Source organism: Hippoglossus stenolepis, chromosome 3, assembly GCF_022539355.2.
Source record: "Hippoglossus stenolepis isolate QCI-W04-F060 chromosome 3, HSTE1.2, whole genome shotgun sequence".
In the NCBI taxonomy this organism is placed as follows: domain Eukaryota; kingdom Metazoa; phylum Chordata; class Actinopteri; order Pleuronectiformes; family Pleuronectidae; genus Hippoglossus; species Hippoglossus stenolepis.
This window is the reverse complement of record NC_061485.1, coordinates 13,955,286-13,974,912: the sequence shown is the minus strand read 5'-3', so window position 1 is coordinate 13,974,912 and position 19,627 is coordinate 13,955,286. Positions and strand designations below refer to the sequence as shown.

Below are 19,627 nucleotides of genomic sequence, written 5' to 3'. Positions count from 1 at the left end.
ATTTCATAATAAACCCCACAAAGGCCCATTAGTTAAGTTTGCTTACTTGACTGGGAAGCAGAATTTTCGGATGATCAATACAGCAGCAGCTACCATCGCCACCGACACGATGATCACCGACGCAATAATCCCAGAGTGAAGCCTCAACCCGGCCTAAAAAAAAAGACAAATGAATCCAATATGAGCCAACAGTGGGGTAGTTAAAGAGCCCATAAACCTAACAGCTCAGTTCATGATGTGTGGCTTAGATAAAAAGGAAATACGAGCAGCGGATATGACAGCTGAACAGCAGGGTGGTATGGATCGGAGCGGTGCGAGAGCAGAAAGTCTCAACAGCAGGGGAATGAATCTCCGGGCCAAGCAGGAGCATTTTCTGACACTGACGATCACTCACACGGGAAAACCCTGGTCACCACCAGATCTCTTTAACATTAGAGCTATGTATAACATTGGGAACACATACGTCTCTGAAGGGATAATTAGGATTCACGCGGAGGAGTCCGGTTCAGAAGAGAAACAGTTCTACAGGATCAATCTCAACCTCAACAACAGGAGAGAGGAGGTGTCACATGTGAAAAACAAGGAGACAGTGATGAGCTGAGACTGTAGAGACGCTGCTTTTATCACCACACGGGGAACAGACATTACTTTGTCTCTGATTTATCAACTTGTGTAAACTCGGAGACACACACAGGAGACATAACACGGCCTGTTTCTTTACTTGGACTCATCTTAAACTGAGCTACAATGGCACTGGGTGCAAAGCTGACAAGGTCGAACCATCCTGCACACGATTGTCTAGTTCTTACAGTCGGAATATAAAAGAGAAAAAGGAAGCGGTTTGATTCAAAGGAATTAATTTGACATAAAACATAATGGAGGATAAACAATCCTGAAAACCTTTCAGGCCCCATCCCTCCAGATCAGTTAGGACATTTTAAGTGCAGATAGACAAAAAACATACAAACAAACCAACCACAGTGGCACTCGCGCAGAGCACATATCCAACAGTCCCACTGTGAAACCACTTTGAAATTCACTAGATCCAGATTTGTATTTGGATTGGCACCAAATTTAAAAACACATAAATATCATGTCTGCTTTTTTTCATATAGATCCATGTGTTATACTGAGAAATCAACAAAAAAATCCACCCCCTGATATGGATCCACATCAAAATTGACTGACCCCTGAGCAGTTTCTGCGTAATCCTGCTAATTTCAGAAACACAAACTAAAACATAACCTTCATCAGTCCCCGAGTCATCCTCCAACCATGTTCCTAACTTTACACTTAAGGTGCCCACGTTACTTCTGCGGTTCAGAGGTGGCTTTCTGCGTCAGTCTGTGTCAAGATGTATTGTTCTCTTCAGATTCACTGTGCAGAGACGTCACCGCCGAACTCAAGACATGTGAACTCGCTGCCGGCTGCACCGACAGTGTTATTATGACAGGCTTCTTTGTGAAGTGATATTTTATTCCACTCACTTCTGAGCGTTGCGACCCTGAAAGAGAAGGGAGTGTGGTAACTTGGAGGATTACAGATACGTCTGCCAAACAGGGAGCAGTGTGCAACGAGGAGGTGATGGAGCCTTGCAACGTGCATCTGGAACAAAAGACTTCTATTCTCTCTCTCTCTCTCTCTCTCTGATGGGCTTTTACTGCAAAGTGCATGAGTCTATATTATCCCACTGAATGGCATCTGTCTGTTTTTGGTGATTTCAAGCATTTCCCTCATGGAGGCTGCTTTTACTCCAGATATGTCAACCAGTTCAAACAGCTTTAACATAATGTGACCCTGCGTTTCCACTGCTGCTGTCTGCAAACCAGTGAAGCTCACACAGAGAGGAACTTCATGCATGTAACGACCATATTGCTTCACATGCATATTTACCGGCTGTGCTGACATCCTCCTCAGAGTCTGGTCAGTCCCCGTGTGTTCTGCAGCAGGAGACCTCCGTGCATTGTACTAACCCGGCCCTAATTCTCAAAGTGCCTTTGATGACATTGATCTAACTTTTGTCGCTGTGATCGCACCCAAGTGTGTTTACTTCCTGCTTCACTCTCACCTGTTGCGACACGACGGCATTGCCACGCCCACTTCCAGAAGCCGTCACGTGGTGTGTCATGTAGTGTCACGTGGTCTTCAGAACGGCAAAACATCCTCGCAGTATGAAACCACGTTGAAGTGGGAAAACACTTGTGAATGGAATCATATAGAGTTCATTTGAAGTAAATCCCTCCATGGCAAGAGTCCTACCGTCGCCCATAACCTGCATTTCTCCAGTCATGTATCTTAAAATGGCGTATCAGGGCCGTAGTGAAGACAAAACGAGTGAGATAACAAGACGTCGGAATTTTATAAGAAAACATTTTGAGAAAAAGAAAGCCGAGCAGTCAGGAGAACACGTGCTCGCCAGAGTTCGACTACCTCTGGATCCAAAAGCTTGAACCAGTCTGATTGTTGAGAACCTATGAAACTCCTTTAAAAATCACATAAATGTAACCAACAGTAACCTCACAGTCGAACACTAACATATATTTCCTTCTCCACTAAAAAGGCAATTGTCTGTGAGGTTCTTTCTTCAGAATAAACTCAAGTTTCTGGCCCAATCTTTTCAAAGTCCTGATGTGATGCTGATGAGCCACATGAAGTCTAAAAATACTTTATTTTCTTAATATTATGAATATATTCTTTTATGATTACATTTTCAAAATCTCAGATAAAAATGTTCCTTTAATAAGTGGCCCCTAATATTCTGTTGTAAATAAAACATTAAGAACATACTTACAATACAAGACATCGGGAAATTATTACTTATATTTAGAAACAAGAATTTAACTGTGGCACAATTTCTAGGATCAGTTTTGTGTCAGCATATAAATATATTAAAATGTTTTCAATGTTTGTTTTTTTATTTCCACACCCAAGGTCCTGTTCAGGTAAGGCTTGATTTTCACAGTAATTGGAATACATGCCTCGTGGGAGTGAATATTGAGTTTGTAGAAAACCACATTCAGTGCCTCATCAACTTAGTTTGCTCAAATAGTAAAGACGTCTTTGACAAGTGGAAAAATAAAATCGTGCACACACTGTCACTTTTAAATTTTTAATTTTGCAAAATCGCCCTCTCTGACCTGAGCCATTTATACTTGCTGGGCCTAATGAATAGTCGGTAACAGATCTGGTTGAGGTAAAGTTTGACAAAAACAACCGTGAATCACGACGAGATAAATAAATGTTGTTATTTCTCTTCTTTTGTTCCACTTGTTTCCTTTCATTTCATCTCAGGCTGTAAATGATGAATCGGTCTCGTCTCAGCGGCTCATCAGGTGTGATCAGTGTTTTGGCAAGACTGATGAAAAGACCTGCCAGTCCCACGAGCTCTCCGTCTGTTGTTATTGCTGGTTACATTTACAGGCCATTACAAAATAATAAAAAAAGCACACATAGATACAGGTCCATCCGTGAAAACAATCATTACAACACAATAGTCGTAGGAAAAAAAAGAGGAATATTCAACATTTCAAATGCATGAAAATAATCAATCATCTTTTTTTTTTATCCTTTTCGCCTTTTGAGCCACTAAATACAGGCGAGTGCAGCTCCGTCCAACTGCTGCAGTTAATTAAAATCGAGGTAAACGCAAGAAATCACAAGCACCGCCTTTTCAATTTAAAATTTAATTAAAACGATATAAACACACACATTAATACATTTTTAACTTTCAATTATGAAACGATGATGAAGACCAAGACCCCCTGCTTTTGAAAGTTACCCAGAGCTAAATTTAGATGTCAGAAATATTCTAAATGAAAAGAGGAAGTTCTTTCAGAAGGCCGACGTATTAATTTGATCGCCGAGACTTTTGAAAAAGCCTCTTTTTATCGTCACGTGCTGGTGAATGAGCGACACTTCCACTTCCTGCAAAAAAGATTGTATGTGGCTAATTGAGTCCCGCTCTTTGACTCACTAACATGACTATTTATAGACACTAAGTTCTTGTTAGTTTCCAAAGTATAAAAAAAAATAAAAGAATACCAACGGGTGTTTGTGTGAATGGGGTGTTCATTTCTGCTTAGTAAGCCTTAAAAAACCCTGAATTCATTCACTCATTCATCCATAGTCACATGAATGATTAATTAGAATTCTCTTGAGCTTTTATTTAAGCGAGCTCGTAGTACTTCCCCGTCTTTGGATCAAAGTAGCAGTTCAGGCAAGAATCATAGTGCAGATTCAAATACTCGTCCTCAAGCTCCTCTTCATCGCCACCTGAAATAATGCCAGAAAATCACTCAGCAAAGAAAGCAGCGCAACAGTATTCCACGTAAATGAATTTTGCACAGACAAAAATCTATAAATGTAATCTGTGTATTTAATTTTTCTACGTACAGTAGCAAAGCAGTGCCAGATATAAAAAAGGGGGCGACTGTTCGCCGAGAGAGCGCGGGCGACTGAGGTGACCTTCAGACTCAGGTGGATTTAAAAGTTTTCTGTCGCTGCCATTTTTTTTGGCTCATCAATCAGGACCTGAGACACCCAGAGCCGGCACCACATTATGAAGCTGTAAAAGAGATTCCCTGTAATCCCCGCTACTTTAAAGCATGAGAATTTAGCTGCTAAGCTGACAGGCAGTTAAATGCTAAAAAGGTTATGGAATGCTCCGAGAGGAACGTTTTTATCTTATCAGAACTTGGGCGATGATAATGAAAACTAATTATAAGACACATTGTGTAAGAGGTTTTAAAATGATGCTGTAAACTGGAAAGGTTTCATCAATTAACCTTGTCGGTGTGTCTAGGGGGTACGGACCTGTAATGAGCCTGTCTCTTTTGACCTATGGAGTTATGTGGAGGACAGAGAGCTCCACTCTCCTGGGTTTTTTTTTTTTACCCTTAATTAGGTACAGTCTCACACTCTGCACAAAGCGAGTCTTTGGCAGGAAACTTGAACATTCCTGCGAGCTCGGACACTCGCGAGCGTTTCCATTGCGTGTATGCATTGGTGTAATTACTGTGGTTAATGTTAAAGCAGTGAATTGTTTGCCATCTCCCGGACTTCACGGGAGTCTGGAAGGCGAAAGGAGTTACTGCACCTCCGACGAGATTCTCCCAATTGTTCCATGTGTTCCCTGACCTTCTCGGCTGGCTGGGAGGCATAATGGGAGGGCTGAGCACGTCCATCCACTCCCTGGGGAAACCGCCACAAAAAGGCACACAGTTATGACAACACAAAACATTACACCCACCGCGCTACCACTGTACCCTGCACATCAAATTGCCTCTATATGACATTTTAACAATGAAGTCCCATCATCTTGTGCTCTCACAAGCCCATCTCAGCCTCCATTGTCCTTGAGCCACTTCTCCCGTACACTTAGCCTCTCCGCCTCACGGTTTTTACCTGAAGGATCATTTATTAGATCCTGATTCAAGCTGTGACTTCCAAGTGTCCACATTCTGGCCCTGTGTAGGTGTCTTAACCTTGTCTGTGTCAGCGAGCGCAAGACTTCCTTTCCTCCCTAAATGAGTTTATCCTCCCCGTCTGAGAAGCATACAGGCTCCGACTTTACATCAATCACTCTCCAGCAAATGAAGACACTGCTGTTTAAGTATGGAGTAAGGGATTAGAGCCAGAGGGGGGGGGGGAAATGCCACAAGATGAATTATTACTTGGGAGCGCTGCAAGATTCCTTCGTTAAACAGAATGCATAATCGTTTTAGAGTATACATCAGTTGCACAATTATCCATTCACATCTTTTGCCTCTGGACGTAACATCTCATAAGAGCACATCATGGCATATTTAATGAGCAAGTGAAATGTACAATATTTAGCTGAGAGCAGGGAACTCAAATATTTACATCTGCTTGTCTGAGGCACCATCCAGAACGGCAATGACTGATAATGTGGCTCTGACTAAGAACAAAGTACGTCCACTGGGAACATGCAGAGAAGTCTTGCCACGTTAGTACATTCAGCAGGATACAATCAAAAGATTTACATTTATCTCCACTGAATAAATTATTAGACTTAATATAATACGAGTATTAATGGTTGCAATGTATGGCCATTTTCAATTTGACTGTTTCTCTTTCTATCTAATTTCTTTATTTTCGGTATGATGTTTGTTGAAAGGACTTGTGACTGTGCTGCAACTACATCTATGTCTTTATACTGTTTTACTATCATTTGTGCTATTTGTGTACTATGTGCCTTTGTCCACGTTTCCTTCATTTGTTCATAATTTAATATAAATTATCAAATATGCATCCCATACTTTGTATTCCCCTTCTGTTGTCCTGGAGTTTTAATTTTCCCAATCACATAATTAAATGTCCCCCTCTGCCCATCCACTACAAGCACACAAGCAGACAGACAGAGAGAGAAAGAGAGGGGTGGGGGGGGGGGCTATGAAGACCATCATTTACCCCCGAACCCCGACATTCAACGGGTACAACAACAAGCGGAGAAAGCAGAATCGCGGGCTGACCTTATATATACAGTCTATGGGGCTGACCAGCGGAGAAATGCTTCCGCGTCCTGTGTGAACCTGGCGTGACCAGCCAGGCGGCTGCGCGCTTGAGAACGGCGCTGCGCTGCCTCGCAGCCTCGCTGCGTCCAGTGTAAACCCGGCGTAACTAGTGTGGGGGGGGCGGGGGGGCAAGGCCATGTAGGGAGACTTCCAGTGCCTTGTTACGACACAATTACCAGGAAGCTCATTCGAGTCACTCAAGCATGACGTTTCTGACTTAGAGGAACCATAACAAAACGCGCAAGTGTTTTTTTTTCCAGAGTTTTTGGGTTGGTAGACATGCCAGATACCCACATTAACGTGTAGAAGCACTAACAAAGTGGAATTTGCATGCTATGTCCCCTTTAAGTGAAATGCAAACATTAACACAGCTTCCTTTTGATCAGATCTTTCCATCCACTTTGGCGTGAATAAGAAATTAATTCTTCGTCTAACCGTACACTTTCGCAGTGATCTAGTGGCTTATCTCTCTCAGGGCTCTGATTTTTATTTATAACAAAAGCATTTACCATACTCTAACACCCCTTTGACTGCGTGATAGGCAGGAGCATGGTACAAAAGTTAATAGAAGCAATTTTCAAGGACAAGGGCCTCTGCTGCAGAGCTGCAAATTGGACTTCAGCTTGTGAAGTGGGACTTGGTGTGAGTGATTAAATTCTTAGATTTTTGAAGTCATTATAATCCAGATATGGAAGAATGTGCGATTAAGGGAATAAATTAGTTTGATTTAATTTGGGGCGAGCACACTGTTTCTGCTCATCTGTGGAATATACTGAAATGAAGGTTCGCAAATATCTCCCAGTGAAACAGTACAGGGACTGTTTGTCTGACAAGCTGGCAACCGAAGTTCACAATAGGCCATTGTAAAACAATTTGAATTGTTACGCAAGGGTCTCTGTGGCCTGATTCATGGTTTGACGTTTGGAAGACAGACATAAGAATCCCATAAAACATGTTAAAAGAGGCTGGAGAAAGCCCTGGCAGCATCGAGCCCAGCAACACAATTTGAGCTGCTTAACAGTGAGGAAGCTGTGCAGCGGTGCCAGGATGCTGCCAAAACCACCATGATAAAATTCACTGCAAGGGTGTCTCAGAATGCAAACGCCTAAAAGAGAAGAAAGAAAACAAGGACAGTTCCCGTGCAGCTGCTCTTCAATATGTAAATGCTCTGGAAGTCTAACTCCAGAAGTACAGCTGTGGATGCCGCGTGACAAAAGCCGCAGAGTGTGTTAGAGGTGTCTGTCAATAGCAATATTCATTTCAGTGGACATTAAATCAAACAGAATAACATCACTGAAAATGTGAAAAGGCCCGAAGACATGTTCGCACTGAAATAAGTCAAAAAAAGAAGAAGAAGCAAAAGTTGTTCCTGCTCGTCCCCAACGCTGATCAGGTGTATTATATTCCACACCTTTAAACAACAGCGAATACATCTATTTGAAATATGTAAATACATGCAAGTCGACACGTGTTCACACCAGGCTAACTTGCTTTTCATCAATAAATCAGAAGTGTTGGTGAAGCGGCGCTTACATAATTGGGCAAGCGGAACAATGATGCAATCCCTTTGTCTTCTGCTGTAACCTGCCGTATGGTTGTTGTGTGTACCCACAAAGAGATGGAGATTTGAGGGGGGGGGGCGCTGTACGGGGTCTCCAGAACCCTCAGAGGAGAACTGCCGTGGTCGGGTCTTGATACAGTTGTGAACAAGCTTTAGAAGCTGCCCAGAATTCAGTCAGAGAGTTTGCAATACACACATCCTCCCGATAATAATCTTGATTTATTCTATTATTAATGTCAGTATTACAGGTATTTCAGCGGAGTTTCTTTAACCTCTTGTTCTCAACAGATTGAACACATTAAATCTTCTTCTGAGAGCTATTTGACATTGGCCTTAACTCTGACATATTTTCTCTTCAGGCAACATTACTGAGGGTTAAACTATTTCATTTATATCGAGTAATGTCGACCACGAAGCTAATTTCAATTTCTTTGCAGAAAACATTCCTCTCTCTGACACGTCTTTCAGCACGGCATAAAAAAACGTTAAGCACTCATGAAGGGATATTTTCTGATGGAGTGCTGTAACCTGCCTTTTAGTTGTGTCCACTTTCTACTATTACCCTGTGTCAACCACCACCTCATTTATTGAGGCATTATATTGTATGTGTTCTCCTTAGCATTTTACATGTACTTTAGTTTGGACACACTTCGCCAGTTTTTGGCGAAAAATAAATAAAATAGCAGCTACAAATTCTTCAGCCTCCTGCAGTAATGTTAGTCCATTCATCCGTGTGTTTTCTTTTTTAATGTTCGAGCTCTCCGCTCCGGTTGTAACCTGTGGGCAGGTAAAACAAGGTGGAACCTGTCCTGTGGCTGTTTTGTTTTACAAATACCGAGGCTCCTACTGGGCAGAAGCTGGCCTTCGCCTCATCAATGATGGATTTCTGCCTGTATTGCAGCTGAAAGTCAACGCTAAACCAAATGTCTACACCATGCTTTTTGATGTTTTTTAATGACCTGAACCAGAACCTTGATATCTAATATTAATTACTGTGTCAAAAGCCAAGGTAAAAACTGTGCCATTAAAAAGTTGCCGGCATAGAATCCGACGAGCACAATAATAAGTAAAAAATAATTAGCACTTGTGAAACTGCCAACTGCAGCTGAGGGAGAAGGAAACTAAAGTGCCTGGAACACTCTCAGTTTATTTGTTCTCATCTGCGAGAGAGATAAGCCCCCATCTGCATATCTATCTGACAGTTGACATTTAGGCTTTATACTGTAGTCAATGGTTACCATCTGATTATGAATCTCGCGGGATGTTTTATGTACAAGGAGCCAAGTACAAAAACAGGTGACATGGGGCCACTTCTGTCAGGCTTTACATGAAATATATCAGAGTGGCAATTTTAAGCACAATACATAAGAAAGTGTAAAACATAAAACAAGAGTTTCTACTGTTGGAATATGGCTTATTTTGTCTTTCCTCACAAAATAAGGGACACACACTTGCTTACCTGGGGTCTGAGTGTAGTGGGGGGTTCATTTCATTCTGATAGTGGTGACCTTGATTAGCCGGCTGGAATGGTAATTGAGGGAGAGAAGGTAAAAGGATCAGTAAAAAAGTATTATATGTTTCCTGGCTGGACAATAAAACGATCCCAGCACACTGAAAATATGTTTCAGGTTCGGAATTCCCTGTTTCATTCAATACAATGCACTATCAGATTATTATTTAAAGTCCCACTCCAGTGGCTTATTACACTCCATAAATGTCTTGTTTCCTTAGAATGACACATTCAAAAGGTTTTATCATGACACAAATGTGACTTAAAAAGGCTTAAATCTGCACCGCCCTTCCTCATTTTGCGACTGGGATCTATGTGTATGCTTCGGGCAAACAATACGTAATAAAAATCACTTGTTTCTCTGGCAAGCAGACAGAGAAAAACAAATCACAGGAAAATGGACGGAACAGCAAGCCGCAGCAAAGCGAAGAATTGAGTTTTATTTGTCAATGTTCTTTTTTTAAAGCAGCTTCGGTTTTGAGAGCTGCGAGTGTGTGAGACTTTTAGCGGAGGAATAATTAGAGGTAAAAGATATCACTGTAGTAATATTCAGCGGTACAAAACATAAGTGCACCATCTCCATCTTGTCAAAGCTAAAAACCACATTATAGCCTCAGGAGAGTATTTAAGCCTAGGGCCTGTTTAAACACTATTATGTTGCATGACATTGATGAAGAAGCAGTCACGTCGGAGCCGCAGCGCCTGCATTGCTTAAGTAAATTTTAGCTATCTGTGTGCTCCAGTAACTTCTTTATGTAATCCTCCTCTAAAAATAAGTCGAGACCTAAAATTGTACCCTGTGGAATTCTGCAGGTAATATGCACTGATGATGATGAGTTACCTGTAGGGTGATGGAGAAAATTCAGTTGAGGAGATAAGAGCTGAACCATTTCTGGGCTCTGGCTGTAATATTAAACCCACCGCCTCACATGCTCTTTTAAACTTGCATGAACCACACTTTCAAAGGGATCAAAGATTTGTTTCTAATAGAATTAGAAGTACGCATCCGCTGCTTAAACTGCTACATCACTTATTTTGAACCTTTTGACATCACTTCTCGATCCGATGTGGTCAGGGGTGTGAACGCAGCGGTGCTCGGTGTCTGTAGCTGCACAGATGCTGTGGTGACTCGACTGAAACACTATCCGCTCCACAGTTTCTCAGAAACACAGTGTTGGCGTAAAGTTGCACAACAGGTATGACTAAGCGTATGTTTTCAACCCTGCGTGAAATGAAAATATTTGTAATAAACTCTTGTTTCTGATCGACATTGCTTTAGAGCCTATTATTATTATTATAGAGCCATTAACTGTATATAAAGATGGACGATATGACTGAAAAAAGGACTACAATAACGCGCCTCCATTCCCTGATTGCTACGGCGCAAAATTACGTCTTAGGCGCACAATGGCAGCGTTTGTATCAAGGATTTTTTTTATTCATTTCTGGATAGTGGTGGCAAGTCGAGACGAATCGTCCATCTTTATATACACTCTATTTTTCTGGCTCTTTACCTGCACTCTGTTATTGAAACATAACACTCTGCAAAGACCTTTTTGTTATAAACTTGCACTGAATAGCATTTCTGGTCTCACCTATTTGGCGATGTTCAACCAAACAGTGGTGGTGTTTAACTTTTTACATCCATCTTACTGCCCTATTTATCAGGTGGGAACCAGGGGACAGTCGGTGGACCAGCTCCACTCTGGTCCCTGTTTTCCTTCTGTGTTTAAGGTTCCTATTGTTTACCTCAACAGTACAACTATGCTGGTGGATATACAGGCTGAGCAGGACTACAGTAGTGAATCTTAGACCTAAAACACTTCCTCCTAATATTATTTCCTATCCTAACACATCTTATAATAAACATTTCCCCTTGAATATAAGATATGCTGGACTCAGCCTTGCACCACTAAATAATTTATAATATATAAGACCATTGGTTCCAAAAAATTTACTTGTACATGTGTTATTAAATGATGCTCTAGCAGACTTCCTATTCTAACATTCTTCTTGCTGGGCTCAGGGCCAGTGTTCCAATGAAGACATAACCCTTGCTGGATATAAGTCATTTAGATATGACAAGAAAGGTAAGGGAGGTTATTTCACTGCGCAGATACTTAATTCTACCTAAGAACATTGAATATGTTGGTCTGAATGCTTATGCCAGGGGAATGCATTATTTATATCGGTATCAACCACCCTTATGGGAATGAATGGTCAACCGAACATAAAAAAAACCTAAGTTCTGTTTGTTCCTCCCAGGTGAGTATCAAACCAGATTTATATTATCACCATACAAAATGTTGAGAGCAACAAACAGATCAAATCCATGGTTTTCTCCCGTGAACCTGCTCCAGCTATTTGTAACAGAACGATATCATGGTTTCATGTGAGCGCTTCTGGCACAAACACTGACTGGCAGAACTTTAGAGAGCAGAGGAACTGTGTCATCAGCTTTATGTGGAGAACTAAATATGATATTTGAGGACGCTGTTACTTGTAGAATTTTGTAATAAAAAAAAAGATTGGATTTGGTGCTCCACATTGAGATGTTTTGAACATTGAAAACTAACTTCTTCCGTTCTCTCAGTTTTAATGGAGGGAATATGCATCAAATATAGGACCACACACCAAAGTGTTAGTTTCCCATGTCTACAAGTTGATTCTTTTATGTTCAGCCTAGTGACTGAGTTTTAGCATGCAGTTGCCTCGGGGGGTGAAGTTACATCTAAGCTGGTACGGTAAGCTGCAGCAGCATGGGCGGCAACAGCAGGGACCACTTAAATCACAACACCCAGAGGCAAGAAATGGCTTGTCAGTTTCAGTCCCAGCACCAGAAAGCAACTATTCTCTTCCATTGTCCCATGAACGCCTTGTTTTTTATCTTTGAAAGACATTTATGAGGCTGTTTTTGAAGTTTTATTTGTTACAATGTCACCATAGCTGCATTTGTATATTTTGTAATTTGTTTTATGGTCCGATTCTTTTTCTCTCTCGCTTTATTGGCTAAGGATTTTCCTGTTATGCTGTTGGTGGTGCTGTTGCCATGTGTATTTAGATTTGTTAAGCACTATAGCTTATTCAAAAAACATCCCCTTCTGTGTTTGATGGAGAAGTCAAATTGAAGTCTTTTCCTGTCCCTGTGGAGAACTGCAGCATCTGTTATATATTATCTAAAGTCTAAAGATATACACGTTGTTATTGGTGACCACGTCAGTGTGTCCTCGAAAGGGACCCATGAAATGAAAATCCCTCCGGTAATACCAGCATGCATTGTCTTCTACTTGAATCGCAGTATGAGAACGGATATCAGCATGGACAGAAATGGTAGCAGGCCTATAATTCAAGCATCTGTAATGATTGTATTCACTGGGGATCCCACAGTGGACCCAGCAGGGCCAGGCAGGGCAGTGTTCGCTCGTCATGAGTGCAATGTGCTTATGCTAATGGACCATAGATCTAAATGACCTTCAATAGCCAAGAGCGAACTATACCATCTCTGAATTCTAAAAAGACTTCTGGGGATAATTTCAAATGACCTAAATAATTTTCAGTCTCGGGGGCAGGGGACTGTAGATATTATGCCGGTGTACTTTAAAAGCTCTAAGAGGCCAATTAATGTGTTTCTATCTACATAATCTTTTGTAATGCAGAAAACACACTGGAAAAAGAGGTGCATTAGCACTTTGTAGTGGCATAAGTTAGGAGGCTCGAAATGGAAATTAGCAGGTAGGGATCAGGGTCACAGAAATTATTCCAGACGGAGGAGATAGAAAGGGTAACAACCTACTAATGATTGTAATCTGTAGATAAGCGTTGTGTCTGCTGTTTGTTAAGGAATAACCGACAGTTAGAGATCAAGAGTATCAGAGTGTGATGACACAGACCATGGTGATGTGGGTCCAAGTGGAAGCGTCGTCACTGCTCATACTGATGCTGACATTACACTGGTGGATCTGAGATGCACTGGGGCCCGAGGCTCTACACTCATCTTCCTCCTGCTCCCTTTTTAGGCTCGCCAACATTCGGAGCTCCTCATCATCATCATCATCATCATCCCCATGCATCCTCGGACTGCCAAACAGGTGAAACCTGTAATGACTGGAATCAACAGGCTCGTGGCTCGTCTTGTCTTCTTCCTTTAAAATAATCAGCCATAAAACAAAGAAAACTTGGTAATTATACACTTAACGCACAAAATTGACAAACAAAGTAGTGTAAATTGTAAACAGACGGTAGTACAGAGCTCAAAGCAGCTTTGAACGTTTGTCTTTTAACGGTGCATCCCTTGGTTGAAGGGCCACGCTAACTTGATTTGCCTGACAAAGTGCGATGAAACCTGGTGTTGCCATGGTGCTCTATCTATGGCAGTCAGTAAACCAGGGGATGTAGGGAGGGGAAACAAACTCCATGTCATATTTCACTGACAACCCTTCAGTCAAAGCCTTCACTGCGGGCTGCCTGCTAGAGTTGGCACGAATCAGCAGTCAGGAGGTGCACTGATGAAGGATGCTGGGATATGTCTCAGCAGTGAGTTGTGTAAATGCAGAAGGCAACAGCCAAGTGACAGATCTCCCTTCAGGCCTTCTGATCGCTGCAGTCGACTATCCTCTGATCCTGGATCTTTCAACTGGAGCACAGGCCTACCTCAATTTGTAACAGATCGTAGTCTGATCTTCCTCAGCGAGGAAGTACAAACCTTTCCAGCAGTGCCCAAATCAGCAGTTTTCACACATTACTATAGACAAAGAGAGACAACTAGACAAAAAAAAGCACCAGGGCTGTTGATGAGCTACAATATGACACCAGGCCTTAGCAACCGAGTCTGCACATCCCAACTCGAGATGAGTTGAATTTTAACATTAAACTATCCGCTCAACCCTTTCAGCTGCAATGGCCTCGTGGTCAAACTAGATTAATCGAGCTAATACTTATTTAACCAAGCTGCATTACTCCATGTTTGAGCAAGAATATAAAAATATTCACTCTCTTTTTTATTTTGTTGTGTTTGGTGTCTGCTGTTGGGTGTGAGCCAAAGGCTTTTTCTGAAGATGGTTCCAAGTGGTTCAGCAGTAAATTTGTAGGCCATAAAACCAAGATAGTTAGATAAAGGAGAGTAAATCTCTGTAGAGCTGCAAAGGTAATTCGTGATTTTACAACTGAAAGCCACCCCTTTGCTTTTATAGTTAGGTGATTTAAATATTATAGTTTTTTTTAATGTTTATAGAATAAACATTATATCTCTTTCACTGGTCCTTAAGTACATCTGCCAACATTTTAAACCAGCTTGTTTGCAAATGTAGAAGAAATATTTGTAGAACTGTTCTGATAGAGATACCAGCATCAGAAATGACTGGGCAACCACTTCTTTAAGGTATATTAGTTTCACCCTGATAAAACTGCAATTTTATTTCCCCAAACATCACTTCTTCGTCCCTCCTACAAAACAGCAGCTACACTTTACTGACACATGCAAATACTGTTTTTAGAGTGGTAAAGAAGTAGGGATTTTCGGTAGAGTAGCGTTAGCTAGAGCTAGCTAATTGTCAGTAATTTGCTAAGATTTCAAGCTGGAAATCTCCATGAGTACAATGTTAACGTGTACTGTATGCAAGACTTCAGTTTCAAGAGGTAGTACTTCTTAAAAGGTCTTATTTTTTAAAACCACAGCTGTACTTATATGTACTCCTAGATTTATGTTATTTTTCATTTATGAAACTAGATAATACAAAATCTATGGCATTCATTCTCTAAATGTTTTTGATTTTCAAAGGCTTTAACCTGAGCCAGAATAAACAGCAATGATAGTAATGATCTCAGACTCTCAGTATTGGCCAATACCCAAAGTCCAGGTATCGGAGACGGTAGTGGGAAAAGGGGTATCAGAACACCTCTGGTATGTTGGTAGGTCAAATTGATTTCATCAATAACTGACATCTGTGTGTTAAAGAGCATGTCTGCTTTACGAGTGTTGACAATTTTATCGCTGTATAATTTTAGCGTCAAACAGGGGAATCACACATCAAGACAATGAGGTAATGATGATGACAGCTCTTCACTTAATTTTAAAGTGGAAATTTACTCTGTTTCACCAAAATATAAAGGAGCCATTGCACCATGGCTGTGGGCAGATGTTTGAAAGCTGTACCTTGTCCAGTGGGGAGTCATCCATTTTGACTTCTTGCAGGAAACTCCTGGAAATTGTTACTCTGTTGTTTCCATTCTGCAGCTGGTTCACTCCCTCTGATGCACGAGGGCCACACTTGTGTTCCTGTCGGCTGGTTGTCACACTGGGTGAGAGGCGGCGTGTGGGGGACATTGCAGCTGGCTCAGCTCCCCCATTAGATGGAGACTGAATATGAATATCGCTGGTAGCTGGACGAAGCACTTCTGGAAATGTGTGGTCCATGTTAGGCGATTTAGGACGGGCTTTTAGTTGCATATTCAAGGTTGGATCTGGAGTTCTGGGAGTAGCAGGATTAGACTCACTAGTCTGTTGCTGCTGCATCGGGGTGTTGCTCTTATCCTGAAAGAAATAGAAGAACCAAGCAAAAAATGCTGATTTAAAATGATTGTCATTGGGATACTGTTAAAGGGAAAAGTAATCATGACATTACAATAAGCTTCTAATGTGTCTGGTGATACCTTAACACCTTTAATGTTATGTTCTGCTGTTTTGATTAATGTGCACTTAATGAAACAGTATGATGAGATGGCAAACAGTCATTGGGATTGACTAGGTTTTGGTGTCTCACACTTAAAAAAGGGTAAATCTGCTCATCTTTCCCACCTTCAGACTCACTAATGTAATTCAAAATTTGTTGCCTACCAATAAGGTTATGTAACACGTGGTGCAGGGTTCTTTTCAGACATAAGGCAAAACTCCACTGAAAAGTTTTGAATATTAAACAGCCGCCCCTGTGGGCATGAAAGATATTGATTTTTAAAAAGTTTGCTCTTCTACTGAGGACGGCAGCCGGATTCGCAACACAGCAACAATGGATTCCATTGTGACCCAGTTCCACAACAAAGAAGGAAAAAAAACACAGATGGAAACTTTGTTGAAAAAACTGTTGCAGCAAAAAAAAACACTCCCATCAGCCAACACATCACCAATTGACCATGTAGACCCCAAGTCTAATAAGCGTGGATACAAACAGCTAATGAGAAACTGGCTAACCTGTGAATTCAGCCATTGGAACATACCATGCACATACAGCCTGTGTAGACAGAGCAGAAGTGATTATGCTGAAGAGGTGATGGAAGTGGGTCACAGCTGGAGTCTATTGGGACTGTTTGTGAATCGAAGCTGTGAACATCCAAGGAGCAAGCTACAAGCTCATCACCGCTATGGCTAAAGTCAATGCAAGTCCTTCAGTGCACTGTCTAAACAGTTGTGTTAAAAACAGAAATAGCAAAGACCAAATGTCTTGTTAAATATATATCAGATTTGATGTACGTATGTTGTGAATGTTATAAATCATGCTTTCTATTGGAATGAGAAATTCAACTTTAAAACATAAGATAATGTAATATGACACATCTTCTAAGTTTCCAGACCAGTTTTCAATTAAATAAATTAGATGCACAAATGTGGAATACTCACACACTCGTCATCTATCTAAATAGATCAATTAATATATAATATTTAAACATGTAGACATTGAATCTTACAGCTTGAAGCTTCCCTTACTACTTCATTCCCCTCACTGTCTCTTTTCAGTTCTGTCTCAATCTCTGGCTTTGTTTTGGGAGAGTTATCACAATCCCTTTGAGAAAACTCACCTGTTCCATGTTATTTGTTTTCACTTCTGATTCAATGCTAGCTACAATCAAGTGCTAGCCTCTATGTTGAGAGCATATCTAAGTAATGTTTGAGTATCAGAGGGATGGATGCAATTTTCTGCACAAGTGCATATTGTATTAAAATAACATTATCCTGAAAATATCCCAAATTTTACCTTGGTCCATTGGATCTCATGGATGTCAAAATGGTGAATACACTGAAGGTCCCTCGCTTTGTTTTGCTTTTTAATATTTCTCTATGTTTAAGAACAAACGTCAGCTCACAAGAATTGCATAAACCTGATGCAACACCTTGAAAGATGATATTGCTTCAAGTTGAGCATTGAGCAACCTGCCAGTGAATGAATACAAATCTAAATCAGGCCAATTTCGTCGCCTTAGCAAGCTCAGGCCCGTTGGTCTGCAAAGATTAGGTCAAAGGATTCACAACCCCCACAAATGCTGCTGCAATGTGTGAGGCCTTCTTGGACATATACACAAACTCTTCTGCTAGACTAAACTTAACAACAGAAATCATTTTCAATCAAACCCCAAATTCATAGTGTATACTCTCCAACCGTCACTCATTCTGAATCTGCAATCATTCTAAAGAATAAAATTCTAAATGAAAACTTTACTTTCTTCCATGTTCAGTTAAATGTCCTCCGCACCAGGCACGTCTGTGCTCAAGGAACAAAACATGCACATCTGTTTTGTCAATTTTGAATATCTGTTGCTGTGAATTTAATAAGTAAGTGGTCTACGTGCAAAGATGGATAGTGTTTCTGAATTTGTACACATGGTGATCATGGTCTTTAATTTATTGGAGTAACAAAAAGACATAATATTCAATTGACTTGAATATAAATTATTATTTAAATAAATTTTACAGCCGATTTCCTCTTCAGCAGGACAACAAGACAAACATCAGAGTGTATGCAAGCTACCGATGGCTTAGTTTAACATGAGCCAACACACCCCAATGATGTTTAAATGGTAACTAATCAAATTTGCTTCATGATAATTGAGAAACAAAATGCCTATTTTGTTATCCTTTAATCTTTGTCATTATATTTGTCTGTATGCATCAGTTGAAACACGTCCTTTAATAAATGTATACTAAGAATTACCCTGAAGTCAACCAAACCCTGGTGTGTCTCCGGTTATCTGACATACTGGTGCTGCTCTGTAATCAGTGTATGAGGAAACAACTGAAATATTGATGTCACTACAATATAACCCATTTTAAGTTTTAAACTGGTTAAGTTGTGGCCAATGACACATGATTTGCTATACCTGTATGTGTGAGGAACAACTCATTAGCAGCCAATATATGTGAGAAACGGTGGAGAGCAATTTGAAAAACTAATTTCACCCTAAATAAATACTCCAATACTCCAACAGGAAACCAATACAACACGTTTTCAATATATGTGGCAGTTTGCAGTTTTGTGCTCCAGAAAATATTTGGCCATAGTCCAACCTGGAGTGTGCCGTATAGCTGAAAGAGTTGTGGTTGTTGAATATGTGATCTATTTGGATACCTGAGGGAGGGAAAGCATTGTGTCTGTCTTCATGGGATATCATAAACAAGTGTGACTCTCTCATTTCCCCCCGTGAAGAATAGCCATTTTCAAATTGACCATTTCACAGAAAAGCTGATGGGGAGCCAGAAAACATAAAAATGTCTTTCTTTCTGCTGGTCGTGTCAGAGCAATGTGCATTGAACTGAAGCAAATTACTTACTCTGCTCCTTTCCGAATGAAATGACACAGTTCTTCTTCTCCCTCTAAGCCTCGTTCATACAGAGTGATGGCAGCCGATTTCCAAGTGTAATTTGAAGAGGTGCTCCTTTAAACACCCCCTCAGACACACTTTCAGTGTTATTTCATTGTGAAGTGCTGTAATTTAATTTTCTGTGTGTGCATTTCTCGCACCTGAGCTGTTTAATATAGTTGGTATCAGTTATCAGAGGGCCAGTGGACATTCTCTTAACGGTTGCATAGGTGGTTTTTACATGTGTAGGTGAATTTTAATCAATAGCAATCTCCAATATACATCGATATAATGCTTATGCATTATGCAAGCACAGTGAGGAGGTATAACACATAATTGATCTTCCTTAGATTTGCGAAAATGTTTTGCTGTTTATCAAATGTTTGTCATTCTTTGTCCATAAATAAGAATTTAAAACCTCAACGTTTGAACGAGGGCAAAAAAACAGCCTTTAAATTA

The 19,627-nt window shown here is 40.7% G+C and overlaps 1 protein-coding gene across 2 annotated transcripts in view; it reads right to left on the bottom strand.

The window, feature by feature from the left end:
• Nucleotides 1-2,954: 2,954 nt before the first annotated feature.
• The window catches only part of cfap20dc (CFAP20 domain containing), a 28,067-nt gene continuing 11,394 nt past the window's right edge, over nt 2,955-19,627 (bottom strand). Inside the window, exons 12-16 of one of the 2 annotated variants that reach the window (XM_035149570.2) lie at nt 15,756-16,133; nt 13,495-13,746; nt 9,554-9,615; nt 5,015-5,190; nt 2,955-4,272 (exon numbers count right to left, since the gene is read on the bottom strand). In XM_035149570.2, the coding sequence (XP_035005461.2) occupies nt 4,166-4,272; nt 5,015-5,190; nt 9,554-9,615; nt 13,495-13,746; nt 15,756-16,133 (975 nt within the window). In that variant the 3' untranslated portion in view covers nt 2,955-4,165. The remainder of the gene's footprint in view (nt 4,273-5,014; nt 5,191-9,553; nt 9,616-13,494; nt 13,747-15,755; nt 16,134-19,627) is intronic. The other variant, XM_035149582.2, reaches the window with a different exon arrangement.